The sequence below is a fragment of the Neoarius graeffei genome, chromosome 6 (assembly GCF_027579695.1).
Source record: "Neoarius graeffei isolate fNeoGra1 chromosome 6, fNeoGra1.pri, whole genome shotgun sequence".
Lineage (NCBI taxonomy): Eukaryota > Metazoa > Chordata > Actinopteri > Siluriformes > Ariidae > Neoarius > Neoarius graeffei.
The window spans coordinates 44,246,329-44,259,475 of NC_083574.1; the positions used below are offsets into that span (position 1 = coordinate 44,246,329).

At 42.7% G+C, this 13,147-nt stretch overlaps 1 protein-coding gene across 2 annotated transcripts in view; it reads right to left on the reverse strand.

Moving 5' to 3' along the window:
- ttc38 (tetratricopeptide repeat domain 38) overlaps positions 1-12,865 on the reverse strand; it is a 35,920-nt gene extending 23,055 nt beyond the window's left edge. Inside the window, exons 1-5 of one of the 2 annotated variants that reach the window (XM_060923695.1) lie at positions 12,736-12,865; positions 8,088-8,165; positions 7,170-7,251; positions 6,804-6,975; positions 2,528-2,701 (exon numbers count right to left, since the gene is read on the reverse strand). In XM_060923695.1, coding sequence (XP_060779678.1) covers positions 2,528-2,701; positions 6,804-6,975; positions 7,170-7,251; positions 8,088-8,165; positions 12,736-12,765 — 536 coding nt within the window. In that variant the 5' untranslated portion in view covers positions 12,766-12,865. The remainder of the gene's footprint in view (positions 1-2,527; positions 2,702-6,803; positions 6,976-7,169; positions 7,252-8,087; positions 8,166-12,735) is intronic. The other variant, XM_060923696.1, reaches the window with a different exon arrangement.
- Positions 12,866-13,147: the final 282 nt, after the last annotated feature.

The following is a 13,147-nucleotide window of genomic DNA, read 5'->3' on the forward strand; positions in this document are numbered from 1 at the left end:
ATATAAAATGTCAAAAGTGAGACATTTTGAAATTTCATGCCAAATATTGGCTCATTAGAAATTTCATGACAGCAACACATCTCAAAAAAGTTGGGACAGGGCAATAAGAGGCTGGAAAAGTTAAAAGGTACAAAAAAGGAACAGCTGGAAGACCAAATTGCAACTCATTAGGTCAATTGGCAATAAGTCATTAACATGACTGGGTATAAAAAGAGCATCTTGGAGTGGCAGTGGCTCTCAGAAGTAAAGATGGGAAGAGGATCACCAATCCCCCTAATTCTGCACCGACAAATAGTGGAGCAATATCAGAAAGGAGTTCGACAGTGTAAAATTGCAAAGAGTTTGAACATATCATCATCTACAGTGCATAATATCATCAAAAGATTCAGAGAATCTGGAAGAATCTCTGTGCGTAAGGGTCAAGGCTGGAAAACCATACTGGGTGCCTGTGATCTTTGGGCCCTTAGACGGCACTGCATCACATACAGGCATGCTTCTGTATTGGAAATCACAAAATGGGCTCAGGAATATTTCCAGAGAACATTATCTGTGAACACAATTCACCGTGCCATCTGCCGTTGCCAGCTAAAACTCTATAGTTCAAAGAAGAAGCCGTATCTAAACATGATCCAGAAGCGCAGACGTCTTCTCTGGGCCAAGGCTCGTTTAAAATGGACTGTGGAAAAGTGGAAAACTGTTCTGTGGTCAGACGAATCAAAATTTGAAGTTCTTTATGGAAATCAGGGACGCCGTGTCATTCAGACTAAAGAGGAGAAGGACGACCCAAGTTGTTATCAGTGCTCAGTTCAGAAGCCTGCATCTCTGATGGTATGGGGTTGCATTAGTGCATGTGGCATGGGCAGCTTACACATCTGGAAAGACACTATCAATGCTGAAAGGTATATCCAGGTTCTAGAGCAACATATGCTCCCATGCAGATGGCGTATCTTTCAGGGAAGACCTTGCATTTTCCAACATGACAATGCCAAACCACATACTGCATCAATTACAGCATCATGGCTGCGTAGAAGAAGGGTCCGGGTACTGAACTGGCCAGCCTGCAGTCCAGATCTTTCACCCATAGAAAACATTTGGCGCATCATAAAACAGAAGATACGACAAAAAAGACCCAAGACAGTTGAGCAAATGGAATCCTACATTAGACAAGAATGGGTTAACATTCCTATCCCTAAACTTGAGCAACTTGTCTCCTCAGTCCCCAGACGTTTACAGACTGTTGTAAAGAGAAAAGGGGATGTCTCACAGTGGTAAACATGGCCTTGTCCCAACTTTTTTGAGATGTGTTGTTGTCATGAAATTTAAAATCACCTAATTTTTCTCTTTAAATGATACATTTTCTCAGTTTAAACATTTGATATGTCATCTATGTTCTATTCTGAATAAAATATGGAATTTTGAAACTTCCACATCATTGGATTCCGTTTTTATTTACAATTTGTACTTTGTCCCAACTTTTTTGGAATCAGGGTTGTAGGTAAAGGAGTAGATCTGGAGAGTCTTCAAGCATAGAGTGTTTTGGTAAACTGGGATGTATGGATGCTGTTGCCCACCCACTCTCACACATTCACTCCAGTTTGTTGACGGTGTAGTGGCTGGCTGCTTTATGTCCCGGGGCTCCCTCATGTTTGTGTTACCTTCTGGCTCTCCCTTTTAGTTATGCTGTCATAGTTAGTCTTGCCAGAGTCCCTGCTTGTACTCAGTGCAAATTGTATACTGTTCTTAATCATTAGGTGACATTAGGCATACCTAACAATCTGTGTTTGTTTGTTTCTCTCTCTCTCTCTGTGTCTGTCTCTTCCCTCTGTCTGTCTCTCTCTGTCAAGTTACATGTCAATCCTGAGACACCAGTGATGCTGACCTCTTCTACTCCTCGGACCTGCCTGATCCATCCTGATGCTCTACATCTGGCTGGTCTCATCACATTGCTCCTGTGGAGGACAGCCTCATATGGACAGTCAGAAGTTACACTTAGAAGGTGCTCTGGACACTTAGTTTTGCTATGATGGCTGAGGACTACAATCGCTATGATAACTTTAGGACTGCAGTTGTCATGAACTGTTTTGCACTCAAGTCTCCAACAATGAACAGTTGATAACTTCAACAAAATAGATTTCATGCTAAAACTATAATGAATTTCCTGATAACACATTTGTACTTTGTGACTATATAGGACACAGTTATAGAACCAAGTTACCTATAATCACGTTATCTGTTATCACCCAGATGAGGATGGGTTCCCTTTTGAGTCTGGTTCCTCTCAAGGTTTCTTCCTCAAGGTTTTCTTTCTCTTCCTGTCATCTGAGGGAGTTTTTCCTTGCCACCGTCGCCACAGGCTTACTCAGAGATAAAATTAGCTCATGTTTAAAGTCTTTAACTTTCTGTAAAGCTGCTTTGCGACAATGTCGGTTGTTGAAAGCGCTATACAAACAAACTTGATTTATGTGTCCACATACTTTCAGCATTATAGTGTATTTAACATCTGGAGTTTATGTAGGATGTGTGCTACCTGTAGAGAGGCATGTGTGGTTTCCAGTGCGGCAGAACCTGAGCCACAGAGTCTCTCATCTGAGTCTGCTCACCCAGATAGAAAAAGCCATCATGGGAAAACTTCAGAGCTAGCATGTCTGTGGGGTGCTCCACCAAAATATCCTCCCACACATCACAGGCCTTTTTCAAGGCTCTGAAACACACACAATTGCATTGTTTAGCCTTAAACTTTGTATTGCTTAAACTGCTTTCATATAAATGAGTGGAACGTAAATTAAAAAGAGTGCAGCAGATGTGCACCAAGACTATTATTATTATTATTATTATTATTATTATTGCATTTAGAAGAAGCCTTTATTTGTCACATGCACACTCAAGCACAGTGAAATTCATCCTCTGCATTTAACCCATCTGAAGCAGTGAATACACACACACACACACACACACACACACACACACACACACACACACACACACACACACACACACATACCCAGAGCAGTGGGCAGCCATACTACAGCGCCCAGGGAGCAGTTAGGGGAAGTGCCCTTGCTCAAGGGCACTTCAGCCCAAGGCCACCCCATGTTAGCCTAACTGTACTGTATGTCTTTGGACTGTGGGGGAAACCGGAGCACCTGTGTGGGTACACAGACATGGGGAGAACATGCAAACTCCACACAGAAAGGCCCTCATCAGCCACTGGGCTCAAACCCAAAACCTTCTTGCTGTGAGGAGACAGTGCTAACCACTACACCACCGTATTACCTCAACAACAGCTGCATTTAAAGGTACATCAGAATCTGACTTTTGTTTTCATCGTGTGATGTAGCATGTATTTGTAATGATTGTGTAATTAATAAAGAATTAATACAGAAGCGCCTGTAGGCATTTTATAGCTTTTGTTCTAAAGAGGCCGTGAACTTTGTTCGACCATATTGGTATTTCAAACAGCCAAGGAGAGACAGCCCAAAGACATAGGGGCGCCTAAGGCACTTGTGTAAATTTTCTCAGATCATTTTCTTTGATTAATCAAGTGGGAACCTTCTGCCTAGTTATTACTGAATACCTGGAAGGTGGGCGACTTTTCTGCAGACAAAATGTTGTATAGCGCCCTCCGCAGTTATTGGCACCCCTCGTTAAGATATGTTCTTAGGCTTCTAATAAATTATTATTTTTAATAATATAGGACAACAATGCAAAAAAGAGAAAAATCCAACCTTTAATTCAAGTGCATTTATTCAGTGGGGAAAAAAAAATCCCACATTAAGAAATAATTCTTTTACATGAAATCATGTGTGCCACAATTATTGGCACCCCTGATGTTAATACTTTGTACAATTCCCTTTTGCCAACAAGAGGTCCAGACCAAGGTCACGACCAGTTCTGATCGAGGGAGTCAAGGTGGAGGCCGTGGATTCCTACAAGTACCTTGGGCTGTGGCTGGACAGCAAGCTGGACTGGACTTGCAACACCAAATCATTTATACAGGAAGGGACAGAGCAGGCTATACTTCCTTAGGAGGCTGCGGTCCTTTAACATCTGCAGGAAACTCCTGTGGATGTTCTATCAGCCTGTGGTCGCCAGTGTCCTGTTTTACACCGTGGTGTGCTGGGAGGGCAGCACATCCAAGAAGGACACATCCAGGCTGGACAAACTGATCAGGTGGGCCGGCTCTGTGGTCGGCATGAAGCTGGACTCTCTGGTCCGCTTTTCCACTACAAACGCGGCTGAGCCGTGCCGTGCTGAGTCGAGCTGAGCGGGGCTGTTGGAGTTGCATTTCGACTACAACCGCGCTGAACCGTGCTGGCTGGAAGTGGGTGGACACATTGGGTGGAGTTAGCGAAAGTGGGTGGACGTCAGGTGATGTCGTTAAGCAGCGCAAACAGTGACATCAGTGACAGTGGCGGAACAAGTCAGAGCCGGGCCGGGGGCGGGGCAAATGACCGGGCCCTTTATTAAAGCTTATCATAACATCATTTTAGGCTACAAAATGTCCGCAACTGCGGTGTTTACCAATTTCAACACTACCGGGTGCAACTATGTTATTTAGTACATCAAGTCCTTCAAACGAACATGTAACTCAGAAACAAAAAACATTAGGATACTGTACATGGCTCATAATAAAACATCAATAGCCTATACTGCGCACATTATTTGAAGGGCATACGAATGAGCGCTCAGAGGTTGCAACGGTGACAGGAAGAGTCAGAAATAAAAGGAGGGCGGTGCAAACCTCACTGAATGCACTGTGTTTACCAATTTCAACACTACGGGGTGCAACTATGTTATTTTGTACATTAAGTCCTTCAAACGAACATGTAACTCAGAAACAAAAAAACATTAGGCGACATACTGTACATGGCTCATAATAAAACATCAATAGCCTACTGCGCGCATTATTTGAAGGGCATACGACGAGCCTTGCGCTCCGCGAACTCGTCCACGATGCTCTGTATGTCACTGATTCAGTGATCTTTTAAGCGGTAGTCTCACGACCCGGATAGTAAACAATAAACATGGAGGACATGGAGTCGTTAGTGTTGCTGGTCTTGGTGCTGTGGCTTGTTGTCACCGACAACGCCAACAGATACTGGCAAGAGCGTATAGATGAGGCGAGGCGCATAAGGCTTCAGAAATTCTCGTAATTCGTAATTATTCTTCTTCCGGGTTTGCGGTGTTTACAGATCCCAGCGCGCTCGCGGGGCGTGTGTGGGCATGTGAGGACACGCCTCCTCACCAATCAGTGCACAGGGGAGTGTCTGCTCACGCCCCCAACCTCACTCGGCTCGGTTTGGCTCGCTTCAGCCCCACTCCAAAACGGTGCGAGTTTTAGGGGCTAAGCAGGGCTGAAACGAGCTGAGTCGTGCTGGTTTTTGGTAGTCGAAACGCGAGCCGTGTCGGGCTGAAGTGAGCTGAAGCGAGCTGAAGTGAGCTGAAAAAGGGTAGTGGAAAAGGGCCAAAAAAAAACCCTCCTTTGTCCCTCATGCCATCAGACTGTACAACTCCTCTCTGGGGGGAAGGAGGGGTAACAGGAGGACAGAAGATGGGAAGGAGCAGTAGACTAGCAATAAGCAATACCTCTCCTACTGCCAAATCATCCAGAGTCCTGGGTCCTGCACTCTCCTCTTCAGCTCACCCCACAGGTTTCAATTGGGTTGAGGTCTGGGGACTGAGATGGCCATGGGAGGAGCTTGATTTTGTGTTTGGTGAACCATTTTTATGTAGATTTGGCCACATGTTTAGGGTCATTATCTTGCTGAAAGACCCAGTGACGACCCATCTTCAGCTTTCGGGCAGAGGCCACCAGATTTTGATTTAAAATGTCCTGGTATTTCAAAGAGTTCATGATGCCATGCACCCTAACAAGGTTCCTGGGGCCTTTGGAAGAGAAACAGGCCCACAGCATCACCGATCCTCCCCCATACTTCACAGTGGGCATGAGGTGCTTTTCTGCATACTCATCTTTTGTGATGTATTAGTGTTTGTTGCCAAAAAGCTCTATCTTGGTCTCATCTGACCAAAGCACACGGTCCCAGTTGAAGTCCCAGTACCGCTTAGCGAACTCCAGACGTTTACATTTATGCTTGTAAGTGAGAAAAGGCTTTTTCCGTGCATGCCTCCCAAACAGCTTGTTGGCATGTAGATAGCGCCTGATGGTTGTTATGGAGACTTTGTGACCCCAAGATGCTACTCTTTTATGCAATTCTCTAACAGTGAGCTTTGGAGAACTTTTTACTTCTCTTACCATCCTCCTCACTGTGTGTGGTGGCAAGATAAACTTGCATCCTCGTCCAGGCTTGTATGCCACTGTTCCAGCTGTTTTAAACTTCTTGATGATTCCTCTGACTGTAGATCTGGGCAGGTGTAGGCGAGTGGCTATTTTCTTGTAGCCATTGCCTGACTTATGAAGGTCGACACACATCTGCTTTACTTGAATGGTGTGTTCTCTTGTCTTTCCCATGTTGAAGAGTGGATAAGAGAAATAAGCCTCTGTGTCACATCATATTTATACCCCAGGGAAACAGGATGTGATGAATTACTAATTAAAGGTTCCTAGATACTCTGATCAACTTTATAAACTACAGTATAAATGACAAATGCTTCAATTACATTTATTTTCTAGGAATTGTTATGGGTGCCAATAATTGTGGAAAAGGTGATTTTATGAAAAAAAATTATTTCTTAGTCAGGGATTTTTTTTTTTAAATTCACTTGAGTTAAGGGTTACATTTTTCTACAATTTTCCAGTGTGAGATTATGCTTCTGCAATAAAAATTGAATTATTTAATAATCACCCTTTTGAGAAGAGCTCCATGGCTTTGACGTGCTGTTTTTCTCGGGCTGTGAGCTCCTGGGAGCGAGCCAGATCCACTGTCTTCCTCACAGCATCAGCCAGCCTTTGGTCCCGCAGCACTGAACTGCCGGTACCCACCAACTGCAGTCCAGTGCTGATCACATGACCCATCACTGCAGCAAAGTGACAGTAAAGAGGTAAAACTAGTGAATGTGAAGGTACAAATAGTGTGAGCATAGCAATGCAAACAGGAGAAACACAATATTCACATATATCAACTCTGATCAACAGATAAAGGTTTATGCCAAATGTAAATATGATAAGCACACTGATTCCCAGCACGTACTAGAGTCTCCATTTCACATACCAAAGTCCGGGTCAGCTGCTTGGACTGCTGCCATGCACCCCTCTATTCCTCCAAGGGTCTCATCATTACGCCATGTGACATACTGAACACAGAAAATGACATTGGATAGCTTTTGGGAATCTGAACAAGTATAATTTACTGCTTCTTAAACAAAGTCCTCGAGTACTCCTGCCTTCCAGATTTTTTTTTTCTCTCTCAGGAAATTCTCAGCCTGTTAACTAGCCATTGCCCTAAAATAAACCTTTTCAAAGCGATCTAAAACAGTGAACATAAAGAAATATGATTTATAGCATCAAGACATTTTGTTTGTTCTTCTTCATTATCCCATGTAACAGAAATAGTCATATAATGTAGATTAGGTCAAATGTTGGTATCTCCCTTTGGCCTAATGGTTAGAGAAGTAGCTTTGGGACCAAAAGATCACCAGTTTGATTCACTGGACCAGCAGGAATGGCTGAAGTGCCCTTCAGCAAGGCACCTAACCCCCAACTGCTGCCCTGGGTATGTTGTATGTCGCTCTGGATAAGAGCGTCTGCTAAATGCCATTAATGTAACAAATAACATATGCATTCCTCCAGATACTTCTGTACCATAAATTATGATTTTGCTTTACATTTTGAACGTCTTTTTTTTTTTTTTGTAGATAAATGGCAAACAAAAGGCTCAGTTTCCAATTTCCCTGCACGGTAACCAGTGATGCAAACTTTTGCATTCATTTATATCTAAGTTTGGAAAATTTGCAGCACAGTACACAAAGTTTTCAGAGAAAGAGAATAATCAAGACAAAAGTCCGTCATCAGCTAATCAAAGAAGTGCTTTGTTCCAAACAACTTGGAAGCTTTGTTTATTGTGTTACATTTTCATTACACTTTTATTACTGAAGTACACTCAGTTACTGCTCGGATATATCTGAGCTACCTGTGTGAGTATGGCGTCGTATAATTTACAGGCTTCGTTACTGCTGGTGGACAGTGGGAGGCCTTCTGCTCGCCATGCCTAGAAATAAAATAAACCAGTCTATAAAATATAGGCAAGATACATTCATAACCCAGTCAACATAACACGACAACAGCCTTTCTTTCTTCATCGAGAAGAATAAGCAGAACCTACTACCTAGCTTTCTACTGGTCATACATTTGCATAGGAAGTAATGTTTAATGAATAATGCACTATGCCCTCTATAAAGGACAGATTTATTATGTGTGCTAGAAAAGGTGAAAAGGTTTTACTATTAAGGGCAATTATGTACCTTATACACAGTAGTGTGCAACAGTCTTAGGCACATGAAAAAGAAATGCCGCAGAGCAAAGATGCCTTCAAAAATTCCATCCATCCATTATCCATAACCGTTTATCATGTGCAGGGTCACAGGCAAGCTGGAGCCTATCCCAGCTGACTACGGGCGAAAGGCGGGGTACACCCTGGACAAGTCGCCAGGTCATCACAGGGCTGACACATAGACACAGACAACCATTCACACTCACATTCACACCTACGGTCAATTTAGAGTCACCAGTTAACCTAACCTGCATGTCTTTGGACTGTGGGGGAAACCGGAGCACCCGGAGGAAACCCACGCGGACACGGGGAGAACATGCAAACTCCGCACAGAAACGCCCTCGTTAGCCACTGGGCTTGAACCCAGAACCTTCTTGCTGTGAGGCGACAGTGCTAACCATGACACCACCATGGTAAAAAGTAAAATTAAATGTTTCTACATAAAAAAGGGGCAGCATGGTGGTGGCGTGGTTAGCACTGTTGCCTCACAGCAAGAAGGTTCTGGGTTCAAGCCCAGTGGCTAACGAGGGCCTTTCTGCGTGGAGTTTGCATGTTCTCTCCGTGTCTGCGTGGGTTTCCTCCAGTTTATCCGGTTTTCCCCACAGTCCAAAGACATGCAGATTAGATTAACATGGGGCAGCCTTGGGCTGAAGTGCCCTTGAGCAAGGGACCGAACCCCCAACTGTTCCCCGGGTGCTGTAGCATAGCTGCCCACTGCTCTGGGTATGTATGTGTGTGTTCACTGCTTCCGATGGGTTAAATGCAGATGAGGAATTTCACTATGCTTAAGTCTGTGCTTGAATGTACTTGTGATAAATAAAGGCTTCTTCTTCTTGTTTAAAAACCCTATAAACAGCTGTAAACAGTAATAAATGAAACAAAGTCAATATGTTGCGTGACAACTCTGCTTTAAAAAAATAGGAGTCTCAGGTACAATGTGTGCAGTTTTATGAGGAAAAGAGCTGTAAGTTTTATTGAGCATCTTGCAGAACCAGACACAAGTTTCTCTGGAGACTCCGAGTTTCACACCTACTTCTTATATTTGCAGCAAAACTCAGCAGGCTTATTCATTATGTTTTATATTTGAAAAGTGTTCCCTTATGTAATCTGCTGCTTTCTTTAATGGCATGCAAACATTTCATTTTGTGCTAGAAAACTAATGTTTGGAAATCTAAAAGCTTTTCAGACTGGATCAATAAAGTAGAAGAAAAAATGTGTGTGTGTGTGTGTGTGTGTGTGTGTGTGTGTGTGTGTGTGTGTGTGTGTGTGTTCTCACACTTTACACTGCAGACTTTAGATACAATACAACTACCTGTCATCTACAGAAGTTCTCTGATGACTCTGCTATTGTGGGCTATATCCTAGAAGGTGATGGCGAGTACAGAGAACTGATAAGGAACTTTGTGGACTGGTGCCAACAGAACTCCCTCCAGATCAATACAAGTAAAACCAAGGAACTGATCTCACACACACGTCCTGGACAAGAAAGGCCAGAGCAGACTCCACCTGCTGAGGAGGCTCAGGGCCTTTGGAGTACAGGGTCCACTTCTGAACTCTTTTTATGACTCTGTGGTGGTATCAGCCATATTCTATGGAGTTGTCTGTTGGGGAAGCAGTATCATAACAGCAGAAAGGAAAAAATTTAAGCTGATTAGGAAGGCATGATCTGTCCTGGGCTGTGCACTGGACTCAGTGGACGTAGTGGGGGAGAGGAGGATGTTGGCCAAGTTGTCATCCTTAATGGAACACCTCCCATCCACTGCAGGAGACAGTAGCAGCACTGGGCAGCTCCTTCAGTGACCGGCTCCTCCATCTGCGGTGTGTTAAGGAGAGATACAACAGCTCCTTCCTCCCTACTGCTCCGAGTCTGTACAACCAGCATCTAACCAAGCACAGCACTAGACACTCCTCACAATAATGAACATTACTGTCCAGATCACTTTTACATCCATAGAGACCCCTCTGAACGTATGCTGTGTTCACTGACTATCAGCATCAGTACGTTACAATGAACTGCTAGCTACACATGGTTAAAATGGCTCTTGTGCAATGTACCTTCTTACTTGTGCAATACTACCTGTGCAGTACTTACACGTGCAATACCACCTTTGTAATACACTTATGCTAACTATATCTGCAAACCTGTTAATTTATGCAAATTTGTTACTTTTTTCTCTCTAAATTTGTAGTTTATTTCTTTTATATGTATCCTTAGTACTTTTGCACTACTCCTCCACTGCCTTATATATATATATATAAAATCACACACACAGTGGTGCTTGAAAGTTTATGAACCCTTTAGAATTTTCTATATTTCTGCATAAATATGCCCTAAAACATCATCAGATTTTCACACAAGTCCTAAAAGTAGATAAAGAGAACCCAGTTAAACAAATGAGACAAAAATATTATACTTGGTCATTTATTTATTGAGGAAAATGATCCAATATTACAAATCTGTGAGTGGCAAAAGTATGTGAACATCGAGGATTAGCAAATAATTTGAAGGTGAAATTAGAGTCAGGTGTTTTCAATCAATGGGATGACAATCAGGTGTGAGTGGGCACCCTGTTTTATTTAAAGAACAGGGATCTATCAAAGTCTGATCTTCACAACACATGTTTGTGGAAGTGTATCATGGCACGAACAAAGGAGATTTCTGAGGACCTCAGAAAAAGCGTTGTTGATGCTCATCAGGCTGGAAAAGGTTACAAAACCATCTCTAAAGAGTTTGGACTCCACCAATCCACAGTCAGACAGATTGTGTACACAAAGAGGAAATTCAAGACCATTGTTACCCTCCACAGGAGTGGTCGACCAACAAAGCTCACTCCAAGAGCAAGGCGTGTAATAGTTGGCGAAGTCACAAAGGACCCCAGGGTAACTTCTAAGCAACTGAAGGCCTCTCTCACATTGGCTAATGTTCATGAGTCCACCGTCAGGAGAACCCTGAACAACAGTGGTGTGCATGGCAGGGTTGCAGGGAGAAAGCCACTGCTCTCCAAAAAGAACATTGCTGCTCGTCTGCAGTTTGCTAAAGATCACGTGGACAAGCCAGAAGGCTATTGGAAAAATGTTTTGTGGACGGATGAAACCAAAATAGAACTTTTTGGTTTAAATGAGAAGCGTTATGTTTGGAGAAAGGAAAACACTGCATTCCAGCATAAGAACCTTATCCCATCTGTGAAACATGGTGGTGGTAGAATCATGGTTTGGGCCTGTTTTGCTGCATCTGGGCCAGGACGGCTTGCCATCGTTGATGGAACAATGAATTCTGAATTATACCAGCAAATTCTAAAGGAAAATGTCAGGACATCTATCCATGAGCTGAATCTCAAGAGAAGGTGGGTCATGCAGCAAGACAACGACCCTAAGCACACAAGTCGTTCTACCAAAGAATGGTTAAAGAAGAATAAAGTTAATGTTTTGGAATGGCCAAGTCAAAGTCCTGACCTTAATCCAATGGAAATGTTGTGGAAGAACCTGAAGCGAGCAGTTCATGTGAGGAAACCCCCCAACATCCCAGAGTTGAAGCTGTTCTGTACGGAGGAACGGGCTAAAATTCCTCCAAGCCGGTGTGCAGGACTGATCAACAGTTACCGCAAATGTTTAGTTGCAGTTATTGCTGCACAAGGGGGTCACACCAGATACTGAAAGCAAAGGGTCACATACTTTTGCCACTCACAGATATGTAATATTGGATCATTTTCCTCAATAAATAAATGACCAAGTATAATATTTTTGTCTAATTTGTTTAACTGGGTTCTCTTTATCTACTTTTAGGACTTGTGTGAAAATCTGATGATGTTTTAGGTCATATTTATGCAGAAATATAGAAAATTCTAAAGGGTTCACAAACTTTCAAGCACCACTGTACACACACACACACATATATACACATATATATATATATATATATACACACACACAAGTTTGTACTAAAAAACAAATAGGGTGCCTAAGAGTTTTTGCACAGTACTGTATCTTTAAAAGCTGCACAATTTCCACATTTCCAGCTGTTTGTTAAAAGTCCTTCAAGCTCCTGGATAAAACGAAAGCAGTACTGTAAATAATGCATATAAAACTCTTTTGAAGCATTTATAGCTATGGTGGTAGTGAATAAGTAAGCAGTAACAGTGAATCTACAAACTAACAAAACAAAAACATTTCAAAACTTTGTACACAAATCAGCCTGTGCAGCGTTCAACAGCTCCGTCACCTTCACCAGAATTACAGAAATTATTCCTTCGGTGCAAATCAGTAACAGAAATAACAGTAAATATCTTACCGCACAGTCTCTAAAACTAGCAGCAATCATGGCAGGAAATGTTTTCTTTTCCTACACGGCTGTAAAAGTTGACAAGAAAAAGTTGTAAGTAAAATCAGGACCGGAAATCTTTTTAATCCTTACTGAGTGTGACGTCAGCACGTAAGCAACGTAAACACGACATAAAAGCATGCTGGCTCAGACCAGTGCATCATCAGCCAGACAGGAAATTAATGATGGGGGGGAGTACACTATTAACTTTAGGCCTAATCTGTTTAATCACATCACTATGTGCTGACTAGATTACCCTATCAGTCTGTTAATGGAGCTGGTGATGGAGTGTGTGCTGTCTCAGCTCTACTACCACTTATTACTTTTAGATTTAAGCTAGTAATGATTATTTAGGGGTGGCACGGTGGTGTAGTGGTTAGCG